The 24387-nt window shown below is 38.2% G+C and overlaps 1 protein-coding gene across 1 annotated transcript in view; it reads right to left on the bottom strand.

Annotated features, from left to right (window-relative positions):
- The window catches only part of LOC111158081 (leucine-rich repeat-containing protein 37B-like), a 56383-nt gene that overhangs the window by 9121 nt on the left and 22875 nt on the right, over nucleotides 1-24387 (bottom strand). The window contains exons 12-16 of the mRNA XM_022519908.1: nucleotides 21374-21445; nucleotides 20603-20683; nucleotides 12734-12805; nucleotides 12111-12185; nucleotides 1896-2014 (exon numbers count right to left, since the gene is read on the bottom strand). Of these exons, the coding sequence (XP_022375616.1) occupies nucleotides 1896-2014; nucleotides 12111-12185; nucleotides 12734-12805; nucleotides 20603-20683; nucleotides 21374-21445 (419 nt within the window). The remainder of the gene's footprint in view (nucleotides 1-1895; nucleotides 2015-12110; nucleotides 12186-12733; nucleotides 12806-20602; nucleotides 20684-21373; nucleotides 21446-24387) is intronic.

Genomic DNA, 24387 nt, shown 5'->3' with positions numbered 1-24387 from the left:
TAAGAATCGGCTAATATTTTAGTACCATTTAGAGAGGAGACAAACTCAAACTTGAATCTATGACTGGCAACAACAAAAGGAGAAAAGGATGTTTTTTAAAAAACATTTACTCAGAAATTTCCATAGTGTGAATAACTATATTTGGGATAATTCCAGGGGTCCCCAAGGCCCGATTGCCCATCGGGACTCAAAAAAAGTCAAGGCTGGCAGACACTCAGCTAAACTGTGCACAGATCTACAGTGACTCCTGGCATTCATATACCCCATCCTGTCCTGCTTCAGATGCAGAGAGAGCATGAGGTGTCTTCCTTCCTTTCTTCAGTGTGCTTGTGTTCTTACTGCCATCACAGATGCCCATGACTGCACCCCCTGTTATAGGTCCTCATCTGGATATGCCTTCTCTACCTACCCACCAATTCCTTGCTTGGTCCCTGCTCCCATATATTGCAGTTCATATAACATAAGCTCTAATCAGAAAAAAACCCACTATGTCTACTCTGGCTCTTTGTTTAAATGTGGGCAGGGATCTGGGATGTAGGTTAAATTTCCCAGGTATGAGAGATGTGCCAATGTGGAATGTTCAATAAATTAAGGGAATGATACTTGAGATCTTAAAATGCAGAAGGGATAAAGAAACGTTAGTCAGATGCTTATTTCACTTTCATTTCTAATATTTCTAGGTTTACTTAGGGAATCATCCAGAGCTTCCAACTACCTGAAGGTCAAGTGTGCCGCTGTGTATACTGCAGAGCATTGTGCAGCTGGGTTTCTTTTCCAGGAGAAATAGAAGTATTTTTAGTGGTGGTGGTGAGGGTCAGAGGAGGAGGTAATAAGGGTCACAAGAAAGAAGAAGCAATAGGCTTGCTGAGAGCCCAAAACAAGAAGACACTTGAGTGCTAGGCTACAGCACTTAACACCTCTGGTCACAGTTTTCCTCACCTGTAAAAGGAGATTAAACATGCCTCTTCTCCCCAACTCTAAGGGAGAAGGGAGTAATAGAATTGGTAAAAAATTGTTTTGAAAAATAAGCAACACTGTATTTACAGAAATAGCAGTGTTATTTCTGATGTACCATAGATCATTGATAGGGACTCATATTCCAGCTATCCGGGTGCAAAAGCACATTTTGGAAGTCATCAAGTTAGTTACAATAAAACATAGTATACAGAAAAATACTTAACACCTGAGTGTTTTTGGACAGAAGAGCTTAGGATTCAGAACAAGTTCAGAGTTGGGCAGTTCAAGAATAGAAGAGCCCTCTCTTTCCATTAGAAGGTAGCAGCTTCTGGTTAGGGAACACAGAAACTTTCAGGCTCTGAATACAACTTTTTTATAAATCAGCATCACTTTTACTCTTATAATATAACTTGTAAAAATAAACGAAATAAACAAAAATATATCTTTTTCTGTCCTATAAGACAAAGGGCACCTGAGATGTAATGCATATAATATAAGTTTACAAACTGTAGTGCACTATATGAACAATTTTGCATTTGGGGGTAATTATTTAATAAGGTAATTGAGAATCTAACTTTTAATAAAGGAGTAGTTCTTAGGAATTTAGGGATTTGAGGGTACTTGGGTGTCTCAAGTGTATGACTCGTGGTTTTGGCTCAAGTCATGATCTCGGGGTTATGGGATTGAGCCCCGCACTGGGCTCTGCACTCAGCAGGGAGTCTGCTTGAGATTCTCTCCCTCTGCCCCTTCCTCGACTTGATGCTCTCTCTCTCAAATAAATAACTCTTTTTTTTTTTTAAAAAAGAGAGATTTAGGGATTTGACTCTGAATGAATAAAAATAATGCAGTGACATTACTTAAAAATTTTATCATTGTTGATTAAAAATAAAAAATTAAATAAAAATTTATAAGTTTATCATAAGGCAATTCAGACTCACCACAATGTGTGGCATTTGTCATACATTCACTGTCACAATGCAGCTTGACTGTCTTGCAGACAACCTCAATATTATTTTTGAATTGACAGAGACAGCAGGCCATACGGCTAGGCAAAATCCTATAAATGGAAACATAGGTAATTAAATTAGTGGTAAAGGAGTTACTTGAGTAGGTAGAAGAGGCAGGCCAAGGGCATCACAGGGCTGTGCAAAAAGGAATTCTTGAGGCATATGGCCTGGATGATTGGGCAGGGACCAGTTGGCCAACTGCTGCTCTAGAATATTATAAATAAATAGACAGGACAGAGGTGCCCAACAGAAAGGTAAGGATAGTAGGGGGTATGGTATGCCTAGAGTAAGATAGAGATGAGAACTGGGTGACACTGATCAGTAGTTTAGTTCAGAAGTATCTCCTTCCAACCCAAAAGTCTCACTTTGGGTTGATAGTACACAGGAAGAGGGCAGACTTCTAAGAAGAGTCTGAAAGGTCTGAAATATGTTCTGTATTGGGGATATAAATCAATCAAAACAAACCAATAATCTACACAGATGTTACAATTAGCAGACAAAGACATTTAAAAAGTTGTAACTGGGGTGCCTGGGTGGTGCTGTTGGCTAAGTGTCCCACTCTTGGTTTCAGCTCAGGTCATGATCTCAAGGTCATGAGATTGAGCCCCGCATTGAGCTCCTGGCTCAGCATGGAGTTTGCTCTCTCTCCCTCTGTCCCAATCACTCTTGCTTTCTTTATCTCAAATAAGTAAATAAGTCTTTTTAAAAAGTTATAACTGTATTTCACATGTTAAAAAAACCCAAACTAAAAAACCCATGCCTCTACTTAACTCAGTGAGTCATGTAACCCCTTCAAGTGGCCTAATATATGTGTACTTACCCTGAAGGAGAGGAAATATAAGAAATTTTGAAAAAATAATACCCTAAAATTTTCCAAACAGGTAAACCCAATAAACCATAAATCCAAAAAGGTCAGTAAACTCTAAGCGCAAGAAACACAGACAAAATTACACAAAGACACATCATAATCAAACTGCTCAAAACCATCAATAAAGAGAAAATCTTTAAAGCAGCCAAAGGAAAAAAACCACATATAACATATAGAGAAACGAAGACAGTAATGACAACATATCTCTTGTTGGAAATAATGGAACTCAGTAGAGCAACATCTTTAAAGCAGTGAAGAGGAGAGGGGACCCATTGACTATCAAGCTAATATTCTATAGCCAGATCTTTCAAAAACAAAAGCAAAAAAAAAGACCATCTGAGACATACAAAAGCTGAAAGAATTCATCACTAGTAGACTTACACTGTAGAAATGCTAAAGGAAATATTTTTAAGTGGAAGGAAAATGATACCAGGTGGAAAGGTGGATCAACATAAAAGAATGAAGAACATTAGAACTGGTAACTACATAGGTAAATATGTAAGATATTTCTTACTATTTAAATATTCAAATATAATATGATTTCATTTATATGTAGACTCTTAAAAAAAACCAAATGAACAAACAATGACAATAAAAAAGAGAGAAACACACTCATAAATATGGAGAACAAACATGGTTGCTAAAGCAGAGAGGGTGGGGATATAGTCAAAATGGGTGAAAAGGATTAAGAGGTAAAAACTTCCCATTATAAAATAAATAAGTCACCAGATGAAAAGTACAATGTAGGGAATATAGTCAATAATACTGTAATACACTTAATGCTGTGAGCATTTCATAACATATATAATTGTTGAATCACTATGTTGTACATCTGAAACTAATATTATATTAACTATACTTCAATAAAAGAGTTAACTTATTGTTTAAACAAAAAAAATAATATGGTGTGCTGTTTATAACTGAAAGTAAAATGTATGAAAGCAGTAGCACAAAGGCCCAGGAGGGGAGAAATGGAAGTATCATATATATTGGAAGGTTCTTATACCAATCATGAATTCATATAATATCATTTGAAGATAGACTATGATAAGTTAAAGATGAACACTACAAACCAATAAGCAATCAATAAAATAACAAAACCAGAGTTGTAACTAATTAGCAAAGAAATAAAATAATAAAATGTACTCAGTCAATCCAAAAGCAGAAAGAAAAAGAAAAAAAAATGAAACAAAGAACAGATGGGGCACAGAGAAAATATTAGACAGTAGCTTTAAATGTAATCATAAAAATAATTACATTAAATATAAATGGTATAATCACTCTAATTTAAAAAGTTGTCACACTAGATAAAAAAGCACAAACCAACTATATGCTGTCTACAAGAATCATCTTCAATAGAAAGATATAAATAGGTTATAAGTATGGAAAAAAATATGCTATGCTAACATGAATCAATAGAAAACTTGAGTGGCTATATTACTATAAGACAAAGTCAATTTCAGCAAAGAATATTACCAAGAATAAAGGAGATTATTCCATCATGATAGAAATGTCAACAAATAAAAAAATAAATAACCTAAAAATTTATCCATCTGATAACAGAACTTCAAAATATATCAAGGAGAATGGCAAAGAGATACAAATAAATACACAATTATAGTTAGAGATTTCAATATCCCTCTCTCAACAATTGACAGAAAAAAAATATTAAAAAATCAGTAAAGATATAGCAGACTTGAACAACACTATCAACCTACTTGACCTAATTGACATTTATAGAACACTCCACCCAAAATCAGAATACATGTTTTTTTTTTCCAAGTAGACACATAATATTTACCAAAATAGACCATTATCTCATCTATTACCAGAATTCATGGCTATAAAACAAGCCTCAGTAAATTTAAGATTTCAGTCATTCAACATATGTTCTGTGACCACAATGGAATTAAATTAGAAATTAACAGATTTTTAAAGATTTTTCAAAATCTCCAAATATTTGGAAACTAAACAATTTGTAGAAGTCTTTTATCAAGTTAGAAAAGTTTCCTTCCATTCCTAGTTTGCCAAGCTTATTTTTTTGTAATTGGTAATCAGGAATGGGTATTAGATTTTTCAGATACTTTTTTCCAATTAATTAATTAATTAATTACTTTCTAAGTAATCCTGTGCATCAAAGAAATCAAAAGGGAAATTAAGAACTATTTTGTATTGACTAAAACTGAAAACATATCAACATATGGGATGTTGCTAACACAGGGTTCAGCTTCCCTAGCATCCACTTTTAAGAAAGTAGAAAAAGAAAAGAAAATTAATCACTGAGTAAGGAGAAGGAATAGCATAATAACAATCAAGGCAGAAATGCAGAAAATGGAAAACAGGAAAATAGAGAGGTCAGTGAAATGAAAAGACAGTTTTTAGAGAAGGTAAATAAAATTGATAAACCTCTAGCCATATTGACCTAGAAAAGATAAGAGGAGACACAAATTATCAATATCAGAAATGACAGGGGTGGGGCACCTGGGTGGCTCAGTGGGTTAAAGCCTTTGCCTTCGGCTTGGGTCTCGGCCCCCTTCAGGCTCTCTGCTCAGTGGGGAGCCTGCTTCCTCCTCTCTCTCTGCCTGCCTCTCTGCCTACTTGTGATTTCCATCTGTCAAATAAATAAATAAAATCTTAAAAAAAAAAAAAAAAAGAAATGACAGGGGTGACATCAGTATGAATTTTACATATGTTAAAAGAATAAAGGAATATTATAAAATAATTTATGTCAATAAGTTCAAGATGAAATGGACAGATTTCTTAAAAGACATGAACTACTCAAAAATAAATATGTAACTTAAATAGCAACTTAAAGATAACTTTAAGTTACTTAAAGTAAAATGGTAACTTAAAGAAACAGTGTGTGTAGTTTACAACCTTCTCACAAAGAACGCTTCAAACCCACGTGGCTTCACTGGTGAATTTTACCAAACATTTAAGGAAGAAATAATGCCAATTCTATACAAACTCTATCAGAGAACTGAAGAGAAGGGGCTACTTCTCAACTCATTTTTAAGGCCAACTTTTGCTTTTTCAAAACTAGACAAAGACATTACAAGAAAAAAAAAAAAACAGACCAATTATCTCTCATGAACACAGATAACAAAACTCTAAACAAAATTTTATTATATCAAATCCAACAATATATGAAAAGATGTTATATCATGACAAAGTGGGGTTTATCTCAGGATTGCAAGATTGGTTTAATATTTGGAAATCAGTGTAATTTACCCAACTGAATAAACTAAAAAAAAAATCATACAATCATTGTAATAGGTGGAAAAAAGTATCTGAAAAATCTAATACCCATTCCTGATTACCAATTAAAAAAATATGCTTGGCAAACTAGGAATGGAAGGAAACTTCTTCATCTTGATAAAAGACTTCTACAAAAAAACCTAAATCATCATATTGAATGGCAAAAGACAAGTGCTTTCTCTTCAAGATCACGACAAAGGCAAGGATGTCTTCTCTCATTACTTCTATTTGACATTGCACTGAAGGTTCCAGTCAGTGCAATACATCAAGAAAAAGAAATCTATTCAAAATGGAAAGGAAGATGCAAAACTATATTTGCAGATAAAATGATTATCTATGTGGAAAACCTGATGGAATCTATAAATAGTTTACTAGAACTAATAAGTGAGTTTATCAGGTTTTCAGGATAAAAGATCAATTAATTTATCTCTAATATCTAGCAATCAACAATTAGAAGTTGACATTTTAAGAAATATTACTTATATTAGCATCAAAAGTATAAAATACTTAGAATAAATTGGGAAATATGTAAAAGGCTTGCACACTGAAAACTATAAAATATTCCTGGGAAAAATTAAAGAAGACCTAAATAAATGAAGAGCTAAAAAGGGTTCATGGATCAGAAGATTCAGTATTGTTAAGATATCACTTCTCCCCAAATTTGTCTACAGATCAAAATCCCAGCAGAATTTTCTGTAGAATTTGGCAAGCTAATTCTTAAAATTCATATAGAAATGTAAAGCTCTTAGAATAGCCAAAACAGCTTTGAAAAAGAAGAACAAAGTTGGAGGACTAATGTTACCTGATTACAAGACTTATGAAGATACACTTTCAAGGCTTTGTGATATTAGTGTAAATTTAGACAAACAGATCAAAGACACAGAATGGAAGTCCAGAAGGAGAGATACAGACAATTTATTTTCAGGTTCCAAGGCAGTTGAATGGAGAAAGGATAGTCTTTCCAACAAATGGTGCTGGAACAATTGGATATCCATAGGCAAAAAAGCAAACATCAATCCAAACCATTAAATTAAATCTGTAGATTGCTTTGGGTAGTAACCATAGTTCATTTCATACAGAAATGAACTCAAATTGGTTCAAAGATTGAAATGTAAAATCTAAAACTATAAAATGTCTAAAAGAAAATACAGGAGAAAAAGCTTTATGACTTTCAGTTGGGCAGGATTTCTTAGATATGACACCATAAGCATAGCCCACAAAAGAAAAAAAAATGGATAAACTGGACTCCATAAAAATTAAGAATTTCTACCTTGCAAAGCACACTCTTAAGAGAACAAAAAATAATCCACAAATTGGGAGAAAATACATAGTAAATTTATTTGATAAAGGACTTGTTTCCAGACCATACGAAGAACTCTCAAAATTCAGTAATACAGCCGAAAGGCAAATAAGCTTATGAAAAGATATCTGACATCATTAATCATAAAGGAAATGCAAATAAAAGCCACACACAAACAAAAGCCACTAAATACCTATTAAACTGTCTAAAATTAAAAACACTTACTATAGCAAGTATTAGCAAAAATGTGAAGAAAATGGAGCCCTTATACACTGTTGGTAGGAATGTAAAATGGTACAACCACTGTGGAAAATATTTTTTTAAAAACTTAAACACCCACTTACCATATGAACCAGCCATTCTACTTCCAGTTATTTGCCCCAAGAGAAATGAAAGTATGTATCCATACAAAGACTTATACATGCATAATCATAGAAGCTTTATTTTTAATAGCCAAAAATTAGAACAACTCAAATGTCCATCAATGGTGAGCAGATAAATTGTGGCACACCCATATAATGGAATACTATTCAGCAATGAAAATGAATTATTGATACACATAACAACATGAAAGAATCAAAATAATCATGGTGAATGAAAGAAGCCAGTTAGAAAAGAGTATTTGCCACATTATTCCATTTAGATAACATTCTAGAAAATGCAAACTAATTTTTAGTAACAGAAAGCAGATCTATGGTTACTACCCAAAGCAATCTACAGATTTAATTTAATCCCTATCAAAATTCCAACAGCATTTTTCACAGAACTAGAACAATCATAAAATTTGTGTGGAACCACAAAAGACCCCCGGAATAGCCAAAGCAAAAAAGAAAAACCAAATTGAAGGTATCACAATTCCATATTTCAAGTTATATTACATAGCTCTAGTAATCAAAACTGGCACAAAAATAGACACATAGATCAATGGAACAGAATAGAAGCCCAGGAGCAAACTCAAAATTATATGGTCAATTAATCTTTGACAAAGGAGGCAAGAACATGCGATGGGAAAGACAGTCTCTTCAATAAATGTTGTTGGGAAAACCGGACAGCTATGTGCAAAAGAATGAAACTGGACCACTTTCTTATACCATATACTCAAAATGGATTAAGGAACTAAATGTGAGACCTGAAACCATAAAAATCCTAGAAGAGAACACAAGCAGTAATTTCTCTGACATTGGCCTTAGCAACATTTTTCTAAGTATGTCTCCTGAGGCAAGGGAAACAAAAGCAAAAGTAACTATTGGGACTACACCAAAATAAAAAGCTTCTGCATAGTAAAGAAAACTACCAAAAAACTAAAAGACAACCTACTGAATCCGAAAAGATATTTGCAAGTGACATATTCAATAAAGGTTTAGTTTCCAAATGTATAAAGAATTTATACAATTCAACACCAAAAAAAAACCCCCCAAATAATCCGTTTAGAATGGGCAGAAGACATGAAGAGACATTTCTCCTAAGAAGACACACAAGGGTGCCTGGGTGGTTCAGTTGGTTAGTCGTCCACTGTCAGCTCAGAGCATGATCCCAGGGTCCTGGGATTGAGCCCCATGTGGGGTTCCCTGCTCAGCAGGGAGTCTGTTTCTCCCTCTCCCTCTGCCCCTCCCCCTGCTTGTGCTCTCTCTCAAATAAATAAATAAAATCTTTAAAAAAGAAGATCTGGAGTGCCTGGGTGGCTCAGTGGGTTAAGCCTCTGCCTTTGGCTCAGGTCATGATCTCAGGGTCCTGGGGATCAAGCCCCACATCGGGCTCTCTGCTTGGCGGGGAGCCTGCTTCTCCCCCTCTCTCTGCCTGCTTCTCTGCCTACTTGTGATCTCTTTCTCTGTCAAACAGATAAATAAAATGTTTAAAAAAAATACAATTATGTTTAATACTGAATATAATTCTAGGACATTCATGAAAACCATTCAGAAATCCCAAATTAAGAATGCCTGAATTAGGGGCACCTGGGTGGCTCAGTGGGTTAAGCCTCTGCCTTCGGCTCAGGTCATGATCTCAGGGTCGTGGGATCGAGCCCCGCATGGGGCTCTCTGCTCAGCAGGGAGCCTGCTTCCCCCACTCTCTCCGCCTGCCCCTCCGCCTACTTGTGATCTCTCTCTCTGTCAAATAAATAAATAAAATAAAATCTTAAAAAAGGAAAAGACCTACAGATGGTCAGCAGACACATGAAAAGACGCTCAACATCACTCATCAGGGAAATGCAAATCAAAAGCACGATGAGACCTCTGTCAGAATGGCTAAAATAAAAACAAAATAAAATAAAATAAAAACAAATAAAAACCAAAATAAAATAAAAACACAAACAACACATTTTGGTGAGGATATGGAGAGATGGGAACCTTGTGCACTGTTGGTGGGAATGCAAATTGATGCAGCCACTGAGGACAGTACGGAGGTTCCCCACAAAAATCAACAGAACTACTCTATGATCCAGTAATTGCACTTCTGGGTATTTAACCAAAGAATACAAAAACACTAATTCAAAGCAATACACGTACCTCTATGCTTATTGCAGCATTATTTACAATAGCCAAATTATGGAAGTAACCCATTGACAGATGAATGGATAAAGAAGATGTGATACACACACACACACACACACACACACACACACACACACACATATGTATAAAATGTACTAGGATCCTAGGGTATATATATATCCCAGAATGTCCTAGGAGTTATATATATATATATCTATATATATATAGATATATATATATACACACACACACACACACACACATACACATACACAGAATATTATTCAGCCATGAAAAGAATGAAATCTTGCCATCTGCAACAACATGGATGGAGCAAGAGAGTGTAATATAAGCGAAGTCAGTCAGTCAGAGAAAGTCAAATACCATATGGTCTCACTCTTATGTGAAATTTAAGAAACAAAAAAAAATTGAGCAAAGGGGAATTGAGAGAGAGAAAGAGAGAGACAAATCAAGGAACAGACTCTTGATTATAGGGAACAAACTGATGGGGATTATAGGAACAGACTCTTGATTATAGGGAACAAACTGATACCAGAGAGGACAGGGGGTGGGAAGATAGGTAAAATAGGTGAGTTCATCAAAATTTAAAAATTAAAAACTTCTGGTCTTCAGAGATAAAACAGAATGGAGACAAGCTACCACCTGGGAGAAATTTGCTAAACATCTATCTGAGAGAAAGAAAGGACTTTTTCCAGAATTAAAAATTGGATTTGGGCATGCCAGGATGGCTCAGTTGGTTGAGTGTATGACTCTTGATTTTGGCTCAGGTTATGGCCTCGGGCTTGTGGAGCTGAGCCCTGAGTCAGGCTTCATGCTCCGTGGGGGTCTGCTTGAGATTCTCTCTCTCCATCTCTGTCTGCCTCTCCCCTACCACACTCACTCACTCTCTCTACGATAAATAAATCAATCTTTTAAAAAAAGGAAAGGAAAAGAAAAACGGTTTTAAACAGACACATCATTTAAAAAGCTGTCTGTACATGAATAGACAGTCAACATCATGAGCTGTTAAGAGAAATGCAGTTAAAGCCACAATGAGATACAGCTACATACATACCTACAAGAAAGTCTAAAAAATTTTTAACTGAAATATAAGGTGAAGATCTCATATGCTGCTGGTTGGAATGCAAACTGATGCATCCACTTTATTTTTGTTTAAAGACTTTATTTATTTATTTGACAGACAGAGATCACAAGTAAGCAGAGAGGCAGGCAGAGAAAGAGAGAGGAGGGAGCAGCCTCTCCACTGAGCAAAGAGCCCGATGTGGGGCTCTATCCCAGGACCCTGGGATCATGAAGACAGAGGCTTTAACCCACTGAGCCACCGGGTGCCCCTGATGCATCCACCTTAGAAAACAGGTAAGTAGTTTGTTGTTGAGACTGCACGCGTGGGCATATGGGGGTGGGGAGGGGCAGGGGGAGGGGCAGGGAGAGGAACAGGGAGAGAGGATCTGAAGCAGCCTCCACACACAGTGTGAGCCCCAACTGGAGGCTTGATCTCACGACCCTGAGATCTTGACCTGAGCCGAAATCAAGAGTTGGACACTTAACCGACCTCCCAGGTGCCCCCAGGTAAGCAGTTTCTTAAACAGTTAAATACACACTTAGTATATGTTGTAGCAATCCTACCATTAGGTATTTCACCAGATAACCAATTTAAAATTTACCTCCTCCAGAATGAAAGCCGTACGCTCACACGAAAACCTGCGTGTGACTGCTTTTAGCAGCTTTATTCATAACAGCCCCAAAACTAAGAACTCAAACGTCCATTGGTTGATGAATGATAAACCGGTGTGGCCACACAACCGGAACACTACTCGGCAATGAAAAGCAATGAACGGCAGAGAGCCGCAGCCACGTGGAAGGATCCCAAGAGGATGATGCTGAGTGAGAGGAGCCAATCACAAAAGACCGCACACTGTCTGATTTCGTTTATAAGACCTGGTGGAAAAGGCAAAGCTAGAGGGACGAAAATGAGGCCGGTGGTTTTCCAGGGGCTGGAGGTGGGATAAGGGGATTGACTGCAAACAGAAATGTTCTGTATCTCGGATGTGGTGGTGGTTACATAACTATGTCTGCCAAAAGTCATCGAACTATATACTTAAAGAGTAAATTTTATTAAATGACAATTACACCTCAATAAATCTGACTTAAGAAGAAAACAAACCTAAATAAGAACCAAGTGAAAATAAATATAAGAAAAATCAGCTTACAGTTTTTCCAATTCAAGGGTCATCATGAGGATGCTCTCAATTGTTGTAAGGGTCACCTGTGTCGTTCCCATGTCTCTGAAAGAGAGAGCCCAAACATGCATGATGCCAAAGACAAAAATTCTGTACCTAAAAAGATACTTAACATGTGATTACCAATTCTGTCAAGCCAGCTCAAGACTTAACTTGCTGTGGACAATAATTTCAGAGAACTCTTACAGAAGAAATTTAAATCTATGTGCATAATCAAATTAATCACTTTGGTGATCAACCGTACAACCTCTTTTTGCTGTTAATCCTACTTCTCATTCTCAATTGCATACACCTCTCTTGTTTTAAAAAATAATGTACATCTTATTCCACTTTTCTTTTTGAGACAAATGATATTTCTACACATGTGATAAATGGTATTTCTGCCTACATCTGCATGTTCCATCTCTGTATGAGTTCTTCAATGCTGCTCTGCAGGCTGTCTAGCCCGTATACATTCTTTCTTTGCCAATAATTCTTATTTTGAGAACCCAGTTAAAATTTAAATTATGACTTTTAATCAAAATGCAAAATACTGAATCTTTTAAAAAGAGCAGAAATCATCTCATGAGCCATGAGATTGTGGTAATACTTACAAATATTTTAATGCTGGCAATTTAAAAAGATATGAATCTTCAACAGTTGTCAGAGGATTACGATTGAGAATTCTGAAAAATGCAATGGAATTAGAATTATCTGCATTTTCAATAACTGCCATGAAATTTTATGTTCATTTTTTTGGCATGGAACTTGAAGGTTAAAAGTAATCATTTTCTGCCTTTGCCTATAAATCTGTAACGCATTCTTCCTTTGGAAACTACCCAGGTCTCTGGATGATAATATGGGGAAGAGAAAGAGGAAAAACATTTTTTTTTAGGTGGATGGCAAAGGAAAACTATGTCAAAGAACTCTTCCTAAGTTGAAAACCCCAGAAATGACTACACTAGTAGAAAGCCGTGGCTCTGTAGGAAGTATACTATTTCTAGTGCCCTCCATGATTTAAGGTCTCTAGAAATTTAAAAAATTCCACAACTTAAGCCACCCAGTTAAAGACCAATTCCTCGGTTTTGTAGTGAAACAAGAGGGTTTGAATGTAGGAGGAACTGGTGAAAGCTACACTCCCACCACACACTTCGTGTATCCTTGTATCACAGCCTTTGTCATAGCATGTAGTCACCTGTTTCCTGGTCAGTCTCCTGGACTGTCAGCTCCTTGAGGGCAGGGACCATACTTGATTGTCATTGTTGTCCCTGTGCCTGACATAGCGCTTGTTATTTACTAGTTACTTAATGAATGTTTGTTGAATAAATAAATACGTTTCGTCATTCTTTGACACAAGTTTTTATTCTAAAATGTAGATTTTCTTCTCAATTCTTTAAAACAAAAAAGTAAAAGAAATAGGAAGGAAGAAAAGAAAATCTGCTTTGAGGTTGACTCTACTCAAGAATTATTACTGTACTTTTGCCAGATATTAGAAAGACAAGCATCACAACCAATGCTGTTGGGCTGTAAGGCATCTGTGATCAACATTTCACATTTAATCCTCACAATAACCTTATGTGATTGATATTATCATTACCCCATTTTACAAACAAGGAAACTGAGGTACAGAAAGGTTATGTACTTTGTCCTAGATTGTCAAGCCACTCAGAAGCAGGGCTGGAATTTGAACTCAGTTTTGACTCCAAAGCCTGTGTGTAATTCATATGAAGAAAAGGGGGTTTAATACAGCTGTTATCTTAAACTTGACTTTGAGAGCACTAAATACAGAAATACTTTGTTGAACTTCATCTCTCCATCTGGGAGAGCTTCTCTGAGAATTACATTTTCTATTTTTATTCCTTTCTCTAATCATCTCCCATGATTAAGTACTTAATTAATGAATGGTTATTGAGACTTTAGGAATTTAAAGCCATTTTATATATTAGGGATATAAAGCCATTTTATCAGTGAAAGTGGGAAAGCGACGACATCTGAAAATTCACCCCTCCATCAAAGCAGCGACGACGACAACAACAAAAAAACTGGCAAAATGGTCAGAATCGATTTTTTTTAGAACTGTGGAAAATTTAACCAATGGACTTGCAGCGGCTCAGAGAGCATTTGTTAAATAAAATTTATTAATTTCTACAAGAACAGTGAGAGCTGTTGTTTTAACTCCCCTCCCTTCTAAAACCCTCAGTTTGTGTCCTGTAGTTCATAGGTGTGTACCCAAGAGAATTAAAAAACATATGTCCACACAAAAACTTGTATATGAATACTCATAGCAGCATTATTGATAATAGTCAAAAAGCGGAAACAAGCCAAATGTCTAATAACTGAGGAATGAACACAATGTGATTTATCTATAAAAGGGAATATTTTTCAGCCTTAAAAAGGAAGGAAGTACTGAGAGATGCTACAACATGGACAAACCTTGAAGCTAACATGCTGTGTGAAAGAGGCTAGACTCACATTTCTATGAAATGTCCAGAATAGGCAAATCTGTAGAGACAGAAGTTAAATTAGTTGTCGCCACGGCCCGGGAGTAGGGAAGAATGGGGAGTCATAGTTGACGGAATGACACTTCTTTTTGGAGGTGATGAAAATGTCCTGAAATTAGCGCTGACTGTTGTCTATCAAAGCATACCACTGGACTGTATATTTTATCATGTTGCATATTATGTGGATTAAATCTCAATTTTAAAAAAGAACCATCTTATAATAAATAGAGCACCAGTTGTCAAAAGACCAATATGTTGGTAGGTGGAGAAAAGAGGAGCAAAGATTCAGACTCTTCTACAATGGAGGTCAGAGGGAGCTAATGGTGAGGCTGGGAGTCATGCTTTCTTCGTGGGAGGAGGAAGAACCATGCATTTTTGTTCTTGCCTTCGAAACTCCCCTATTTTTTCCTATTCTAGCCCATGCTTCTAGATCTTTTCTCAGTACCATTAAAATGTTGGATTTGTAACACTAGTTAATATTCAGTAAGATCACGTTATGAAGAGGAAGAATTGGGAGGGTCACATGTCTGGTTAGACACAATTCCTCAACTTTGAGGCTTTGAATGTCCTTTGCTTTGAAAAAAAATTGGCATTAAAATCTATAAGCTTACTGGTGGGCAGTGTGCTCACTTATAGAGAACTCTTACAACTCAATAAAAAGACAAGCAAGTGAGCTCCTGTGCGTCTTTCCCTGCCCAACCTCCCCACCACTATTTTTAAAACTGACTATAAAGCGTTATGTATCAAAACAATTTAAGAGTTTGTTATTCTTCCCCCCAAGTTATCTCAGTTCTCTAACCCTCCAGTCTTTCTTGGGTGCTCACCCATGGCCTTGTATCTATCATCTCAGTGTTTCCTCCTAACCAGACCACCCTTGTCCTACTGAGATTTACATCCTGTGTTTATACCTAGTGAAACCAAAATATGGGGCCACTCTAAATTATCCTATTTTCTCTTCCTGTCTTAGTGCTGTCTTTTCTTCATGAAAGCTGTGCCTGGGGGAAGGGCAGAATGAGAACTGACCCAACAGTTTACATGTGGGGTTCTCTGCAGTAACTATTTTTCTACAAATCAGGAAACGAGTGGTTTTAGATGCTCCAAGGTCATCACACTAGAGACCATTTCCCTTCCAGTTCAATTCCCTCATTTCACAGATAAAAGGTGTGCTGACTCCTAGTCGATATACCCTTATCCTTACGGGCTTATCCTTATGGGAGTAAAACATAGCAACAGTTATGAGGCTTCAAAGGCTGTATCATAATCAAAGTTGAAGAAATATTGTTCTAAATGATTTTCTAAAAATATATCTTATTTGAAGAGGAAAACTCGAGTATTCTTGCAAAAGCCTTTTGCTGCAGAACAACGGGACAGATGAAAGGTAGCTCACAAAACAAGGGAACATTTCTTACCTGTAATTTTTTTTTCTCCAAATTCTTCTACACAGGTCCAGACAGATGGGCTACGTATCGTTTCTATTAACTGAGGAGACAGAGAAGAATTGAGGACTGAAGCATGTCATCACTGTCCTGAATGTACTGAAATCCTAACAGCTTTAGCTGAAAAAATGTCCAAAGCAGGCAGTGAAAATAAATTTAAAATAGGACAAACTCTAAACTGTCTGTGCTAGAATCCCAAGGCAGGCAGGGAAAACTGGCTCCTTGGAGGAAGGCAGTCAAAGAACTAAGTAGAGTGACCTAGACCCTGTTCCAGTATGTTTGAAGTACTTGGGGATGGAGTAACCCCTTTCCTTTATTCATCTACATAGGTCCATGAGCCACGAGGACATAACTCCCCATGTGAAGGTCCTCAATACAAGACATCTAACTTCATGACATCAATCCTTTCTCGGAGGCGGGGGAGGGCGAAGGTTAAAGAATCTGAAATGGTGGGCCTATATTCAAGTCCAAGTTCTGAGAACTGCTTTGAAGAAGAGTTCCCGGCAGTGAGGAAGAGAGGAAGCAGCAAGCCCTTGATTCCAAGGGCCCTTGGAATCAGGCAGAACTAGGTTTGAATTCTGGCTGTCACTTCTTGGTAAATTGACTTGAGTGACAGCTCGGAGTCTCAGTATCATTTACCTCATGAGGCGATCCGAGGATTAAATGAAAAGAGCCTGTGCAAAGCAGCTTGCATAAGGCAGGGCACAGAGTCGGTGCTCAGTGCTAATGATGTTACATCTGTCCAGGGCAGTGAGCAGAAAGCCTGGGGCTGCCCAGAGGTGGCATGGCCAGGAGCTCCAGAAGCATGGGACTGTCATAGGGAAAAGGAGTTCTCTGCTCTATGGGTCCTATTCCAGCTAGAGACCAACTCCAAGCGACAACTCACAAAACGACAAATAGTCATCATTCAGCACTTAGTCCAAAGGAATGTGGAGCTGCGTTACTTGCAGAGCTCCTAAGTGGTCCTGCCACCTCTTCACGGTGAGCCTAGGCAAGTTGCCCAACATCTCTGAGTTCCAATTTCCTCTTTCCCAAAGCGGGGATGACAATATCTACATTGCAAGAGCTGTTGGAAAACTGAAAATGAGATACAGTGTGAGGGAGCCTGTGTTGAGCATTTTCTATGTGCCAGGCACTGAGAGCGATGGGCATCACTGTCTGGCTTGTACGATACGTAAAAGCCCCTAGCAGAGTGCCAGGAATGCGGTGAGTGCCTACCAGAGGTAGGTAATAAAGAAATGTTATGGGGATAGCAGAGGAACTACTATGCTCCCAAGAGAAAGAAGATACGTTGCTATATACGTGGGAAGAATAAGATGTGGCTGGGAGAAGGAAGGTATAGTAGTTACTGGGTCAGAGTCAGACTATCTCAAACCTTTTGAACTATTACAAATAGAAAAGAATGAAACAGCCACTTGAAGTACCCTCAAAGGACAGACCCAGAGTTGTTATTTTCATCCTTAATGTTTATGCCTTTCTGAATCTGAGAAGAAGCTGCCAGGATTTCCAGTACATAGCAAAAAGTGATGACGATACCCTGAGGTGTATAAACTTGTGTGTGCACATAGCCACCTAAAGGAAACCAATGCTGGATGACGGGGGAGCATTAGGCTGTCTCTGGGACCGCAGCTCGAGTTGCCTTCACAGTGTGGCCACAACTACCTCAGCGGTATTCTCAACAGTGGGGTACATAATTCCGTAGGGATAAGGCTGAGATTTCCCTCTTTCTCTCTCCGTGTTCATGTTCTTGGCACAACACTGAGGCACCACAGACAAGCCAGAGTGTGCATGTGCTCTATGTGGATTAGGTAGAGCCCTTCTACATTGTACAGTCCTTCAGTTTCTAAAATCATGGAGCTTGTATTGTTAGAACCAATGAAGTGACTAAAAGAATTTTAAAAAATAAGCCATCAGTCTGGACCTGTGTAGGTGAATGAAGGAGAAGCACTTTAAAGTCAGAAAAAAAAAAAGCGTACTTTACATTTAGGATTATCAACTACTGCGGGTTTTCCGTAATAAATTTCATTCCTGATTTCATCTGAAAGAGATAGGATTATTCCTACCATTCAAAAAGTGGTACCTTATTAAAACAAAATGAAATAAACCCCCCAAAATGGTACCTTATTAATAAGCTCTTGGCATGTCTTTGAGGTGGATTTCAGATTCAAAATAGACTTTACCACACTGCTAACTAGTTCACTTGGTACTTATCAATAACTTAGAGGCTCCATTCAAGAAACTTATTGAGTTATAATTACCTGAAACCCAGGGGTAAATCAAGGATCTTGTGGGGCCTGAACCTTACCTACTTTGGGAAATTCTGTCTAATAAAAACATACAAAATTATGAATACAAAATATTGCTAGGACCCCTTGGAAGGGGCCTATATAAGTGAGGAGCCAAGAATCTGAGATAAATTGAGATCAATCCACCTCAGCCAGGGTCTCTAAGTTTTACAAACTAAGTTAATGCCAGAGAAAATACTGTTTCAGCTTTTATAAACACCCTGGTAATATGTCAGATAGGTAATAACATGACGTAATTCAAGGGGTGGCATCTTCTCTTGGCAACTTGCCTTTGGAAGGAGATGCAATAAAGTTTATATCTCACGATGGCAAACATTTCCTGAAGCTGACTAGCTTTGTCTATTAGAAAAATGCGGCTCCAAACAAAGAAGGAAACTCGCTCCCAATACACACTTCATATATTGTGATAATCTTTCGGAAGGAACCGTGAATTAGTTTCAGTAGTACAGCTCTATTCAAATCACGTGACACGTGTATTAATTTATCTTCAAACCCAGCTCGCTCTGGCTCTTTGATTACCTTTTCCTGTCATTTAAGAGACACACAGAAACTCAACACAAACAAGTTGTTGTCTTATCAGTTATGAGTCTTTTCTATTCCGCAACCCGTTCCCTACTTTGTCAACTCCCTGCCTTTTTAAAAAATATTTAAAAAAAATTTTTATAAACATATAATGTATTTTTATCCCCAGGGGTACAGGTCTGTGAATCGCCAGGTTTACATACTTCACAGCACTCACCATAGCACATACCCTCCCCAGTGTCCATAACCCCACCACCCTCTCCCCACCCCCCTAACCCCCAGCCACCCTCAGTTTGTTTTGTGTCACCTCCCTACCCTGAGGCCCCTCTCTGCACAAGTGCTGTCAGGGCTCCCATGTGCTTTCCCATCAACACCCATCTTCCTCCTTCCCATATGAAAGTTTCTTGGGGACGGTTCTTGTCTTACTCTTCTTTGTACCCCCCAGTACTTAGTACAGTGTTGACACATACTGGGCATGGCGCTCCGTGAATGGTTTTGGTGAATCCATTAATTTTTGTCAACTGATTTCATCCTAGTTTTTCCAGTGTTTGCCTAGCTAACTACAATGAAATGCAGATTCTTGTAAGAGACTCCCGGTGTTATAGCGTGCTTAGTAAAGGTGGCGAGTTTAAGACATGATTCTTCTTGGTGGAAAAACCCAATGAGCCTGTTCTCTAGTGTGCTGGCAAAACAAAAAACTGACCCTCGGGTCTCCTTCCCCAAGACAGGGATCAGCACATTAATGAGAGGAGAGAGGAGGCCGCCACAGATGGACACGTGCAGCAACCGTTCCTCCAGCTCCAGACACAGCCTCAAGACCTTCATCTGAAATAAACCATGTCAAAGTGTGTTTCTGAACCATGAGACAGGTAAGATCATCTTTTCCTCAGAGGAGGATCTTCCCCTTTTGTCTAAAATCCCCCTCAGGCCATTGAACATACCCACTAAGATTTGCTTATGTCACAGAGAAATCACAGAATTTTCCAGCTGAAAGGGAATCACACACCTCTTATTGAAGAGGAGTCAGGAAGGAAAGCATGTAGAATTAGGCTACAGCAACGTATTTTCTTTATGAACGTTTTTCACACTACAACTTAACATAAATGGCATCTTTTTCCATACCCCAAAGGTTCCTATTGCCCCCAGATAATTTACTTCAGAGGTATATATTTTCTGCTCTGGGCGAATGGGGACAGAAGTGCCCAGGAGTATTTTCAGGAGTTTTCTGCTTTACCATTTAAAAGAAGCTGATGGCTAAGCAAGCACCCACACTTTTGCTTCCTGTAGAACTCTGTGCGAAACTTTGTTCTTTCAAACTTTATTTTTCATGCCTTGAAGCAGTTAGGAACTTTGCACATGAGCAGGAATCAAAGTTAAATTCAAAAGTAGCATTTCAAGGACCCTGCACCTGTTGGAGAAGCATCGTTGTCATGGATTCCCAGGATAATGCTGATTTGTTATTTGTTATTTGCTTGGGGTCTTTTATTGCCCACACCAAAGCTGAGTCCTAGGGAAAGCGGAGACTGCCATTTTTGAGACAGACAAGTCTCTTGGCCTCTTTGTACCTGAGTTTCCTCATTTGAAAGAATGAGTAGATTTTAAGACATACTTTTCAGAGTTCATACTGGACTTATTACACCCACCGAACCAATAACTGTATGTTTTTACACATGGGTTTTTTTTTTTTTTAACATGTATTCATTTTCTATTTCACTTACAACTTGTGTAAAAACTGCATTCCATGCCAGGCCTGAAATGTTCCAAAGCTCAGTTCTGTGAGCAAATTGCAACCAAGATTTCTAAAAAAAAAGACACAAGCAAAAGAAGAAAACAAAAGATATTCTTTCAGAACATTTAACCTTTGCTAGTGATTCCAATTTATATATGATAAAACATAACCTCAATCCTCTCTTAGTACATACACACACACACACAAAACTCACTATGGAAGATACTTACTTTAAAAAAAATTGCATGAAAGATTTATACTTTCATGTTTATACATGTGGTGCATTAGATACAAATCAGTAAATGTTTAATAAATACTTGTGTTAAGTAATCTTTATCTAGAAAAATGTTTCGTAGTGTCAGCGCTACTGACATCTGTGGCTGGATCATCTTTGTTAGGAGAGGCAGCCCTATGCACTGTGGGGCATTTAACAGCATCTCTGGCCTCCGCCCACTAGATGCCAGTAGCTCATCTACAGTCTGACAACCCAAAATGTCTCCAGACACTGCCAAATGTCACCTGGGTGCAAAATCACCCTGGTTGAGAACCACTGCTCTAGAATGATTCGGTCTGATCAGTATAATAATTCTCACATTAATCTTTGCTACAGACAAAAAAAAAAAAAAAGATTTGCTAAATAATTTTAGTAGCTTTCTACTAATAAAATCTCAATCGTATTTCAGAGTGATGATAACAAAGAGGCTTACAATTAAGTTTTTAAAAACATTCCAAATATAATAAAATTATATTTGTAACTTACATAAACTGCAAAAAGGGTAGTGGTTCAAATGTACGTCTTTCAATAGATTGTATTTTATTGCAGGATAAATCTCTAGGAAAAGTAAAAGAAAAATATTGCCTCAATTAGCTATTGGATATCTAATTAGTAGGATGATAGTATTGAATAAGTAGCTTTTGACTAAACTCTGAATCTCAGGAATTGTTATTTGAAAGCCTTCTGGAGCCCCTAACTCTGTCCTCACCTCTCTTAAAAGAGTCTGACTTTCATGATCTTCATAAATAAAATCTACAACATAGATCTTGATAGATCTTGGAAGTAATCTTTACTGAGAGCAGAAGAATTGAGTAGAAGATCTTTTGTGACCTCATCAACTTCTAGATTACGAGCTCGAAGTTTTTATCTCCACATATAATTATAATTTCTTTTTTTAAAAAGATTTATTTAGGGATGCCTGGGTGGCTCAGTCGGTTAAGCCACTGCCTTTGCCTCAGGTCATGATCCCAGGGTCCTGGGATCGAGTACCACATCAGGCTCCTTGTCCAGCAGGGAGCCTGCTTCTCTCTCTGCCTCTGTCTGAGATTCTGCCTGCTTGTGATTTATTTATTTTAGAGAGGGAGAAAGAGAGTGCACAAGGAGGAAGGGCAGAGGGAGAGGGAGAGAGAATCCCAAAGCAGACTCTGCACTGAACACAGAGCCCAATGTGGGGCTCCATTTCGGGACCCTGAGATCATGACCTGAGCTGAAACCACGAGTCATATGCTCAACTGACTGTACCACCCAGGTGCCCCTATAATTATAATTTCTAATATTAAAAGGGATATTCTCACATTAGCACACCTTCTTGGTTGAGTTCTATTTTTCTAGCCCAATTCAATAACAGAAGAAATAAAAGATAACCTTTCATTTAACTTGAAAGGAAGTTACTCCTCTAATCAGTATATCACTTTGAACTAACTCAGAATTACATTGTCATGTTAACAGAAATTCATTTTTGGTTGTACACTGCCTTATTTATTAACTGTTGTCTCAGGTGGTGAGACAACAACAAACTACAGGGTACTGGATTTTTATTTGAAAACACCCATTCTTGATTCTAGTTGACTCTTATTTCCATTGATCCCAGCTTAGTCCCTCACTTTCCACCTCGTCTTCTGATAGGCACTGCCATCTCCAGTCTCTCCCTTTCTAATCCACCCTGCACACAGTGACCAGATCAATTCTCCTGGAGTGGTTCTCAAATACCAGCATCCCTTGAGAAATTACTCAAGATGCAAATTCTCAGCCCTACTTGGGACTGACGGCGTCAGTAACTGTGTTCTGACAAGCCGTCCAGGTGACTCTGCTGCAGGCTAAATCTGTCCTGGAGCACTGCTGTGATTACCCAGTAACTTGGCATGTCATCCATGGCCTTCAAAATCCTAGAAGATCTGGCTCTAATCTCCTACTCTACAGGTATCCAAGATATTGTCCCTGCGTTTTGCCTTCCTCCCATTCTCCTTTGCAAGCTTATTCTTCCCAAGATGTCTGTCTGATGAAACCCAATAGCTCTTCAGGGTCCTGTTCAAACAGCATTGCTCTGGTAGCTTCCCTGATCCAAATGAAGTCTTTTTCCCCTTATCTGTGTTCCCATTGCCCGTATCCATTTCTCCTTCTCCTTCCTTCTAAAAAAAGTTTTAAGTACACTCCATGCCCAACCTGGGGCTTGAACTCACGATACCAAGATCAAGAGTCACATGCTCTACCGACTCAGCCAGGCAGGCACCCCAATTTCTTTTTTTTTTTTTTTTAATTTTATTTTTTATTTGACAGAGAGAGATCACAAGTAGAGAGGCAGGCAGAGAGAGAGGGGGAAGCAGGCTCCCTGCTGAGTAGAGAGAACCCGATGCGGGACTCGATCCCAGGACCCTGAGACCATGACCTGAGCCGAAGGCAGAGGCTTTAACCCACTAAGCCACCCAGGTGCCCCCCCCAATTTCTTTTTAATATAGTTATTTTTGCATCCCATTTCCTCTGAGCATAAACTCCTTGAAAGTGTGGACTACTCGTGTTCATCTGCATTGCCTACCATGTTTAAAACTGACACATGTATTTATGTATTTATAAAATAAATGAATATCTGGGTAGTGAGTAGCAGAGGGAAAATGACTGTAGTGAGTAGCAGAGGGAAAATGTAGTTTTACGGGGTGCCTGGGTGGCTCAGTGGGTTAAAGCCTCTGCCTTCGGCTCGGGTCATGATCCTGGGGTCCTGGGATCGAGCCCCACCTGGGGCTCTCTGCTTAGCAGGGGAGCCTGCTTCCCCCCCACTCTGTCTGCCTCTCTGCCTACTTGTGATCTCTAGCTGTCAAATAAATAAATAAAATCTTAAAAAAAAAAAAGAAATGTAGTTTTATGACTTTATGGCTCCCTCTTCTGCACCTCGCCAGCGCTGTGTCCACTTAGTGCTTCACACATTATGGTTTGAACTTCTGTTTATTTTCCTTGTGAGATCATGAGTTCCTGCAAGGGTAGGAAGCCTTTCTTAACCATCTGTGTGCCTATGAGACCGGGCACAGTGCCTGTCATATGAGCTTTTGATTGACAGTTTTTTAAATGAATGAGAATACTTCAGCTAACATAAAATAATTGGTTTACAAAGTATTTCATAGAAGTAACGAAGGGCCTAATCCATTGAGCAGTTCTTCTCATTTGTCCTTCTCCAAACTGTGTTTGTAAGGTTTGGAGTCCAGACGGCAGAGGTATCCAAGAAGACCAACACAAGGGCGGTTGTCTCCTAAGACGTGGATGGTTTGATCATTTAAAGGACTATTCTTAGTGCCATATCAAGCTCTTTTTACCCACTACCCTTAGACCTTTTACATTTACAAGAAGAATCTATATGCTAAAGAACATCATTAATAAAGATTAATGACATACAGAGCTCTGGATGCCATGGACAAAGAATAAAAATTGAACCAGGCACCTCGGTGGCTCAGTCAGTTAAGTGTCTGCCTTCTGCTGAAGTCATGATCCCAGGGTCCTGGGATTTCATCTAG

Source organism: Enhydra lutris, unplaced genomic scaffold (assembly GCF_002288905.1).
Source record: "Enhydra lutris kenyoni isolate GAN:26980312 unplaced genomic scaffold, ASM228890v2 scaffoldscaffold57, whole genome shotgun sequence".
Lineage (NCBI taxonomy): Eukaryota > Metazoa > Chordata > Mammalia > Carnivora > Mustelidae > Enhydra > Enhydra lutris.
Note: the sequence above shows the minus strand (reverse complement) of the source record. Positions and strands in the feature narration are given on the sequence as shown.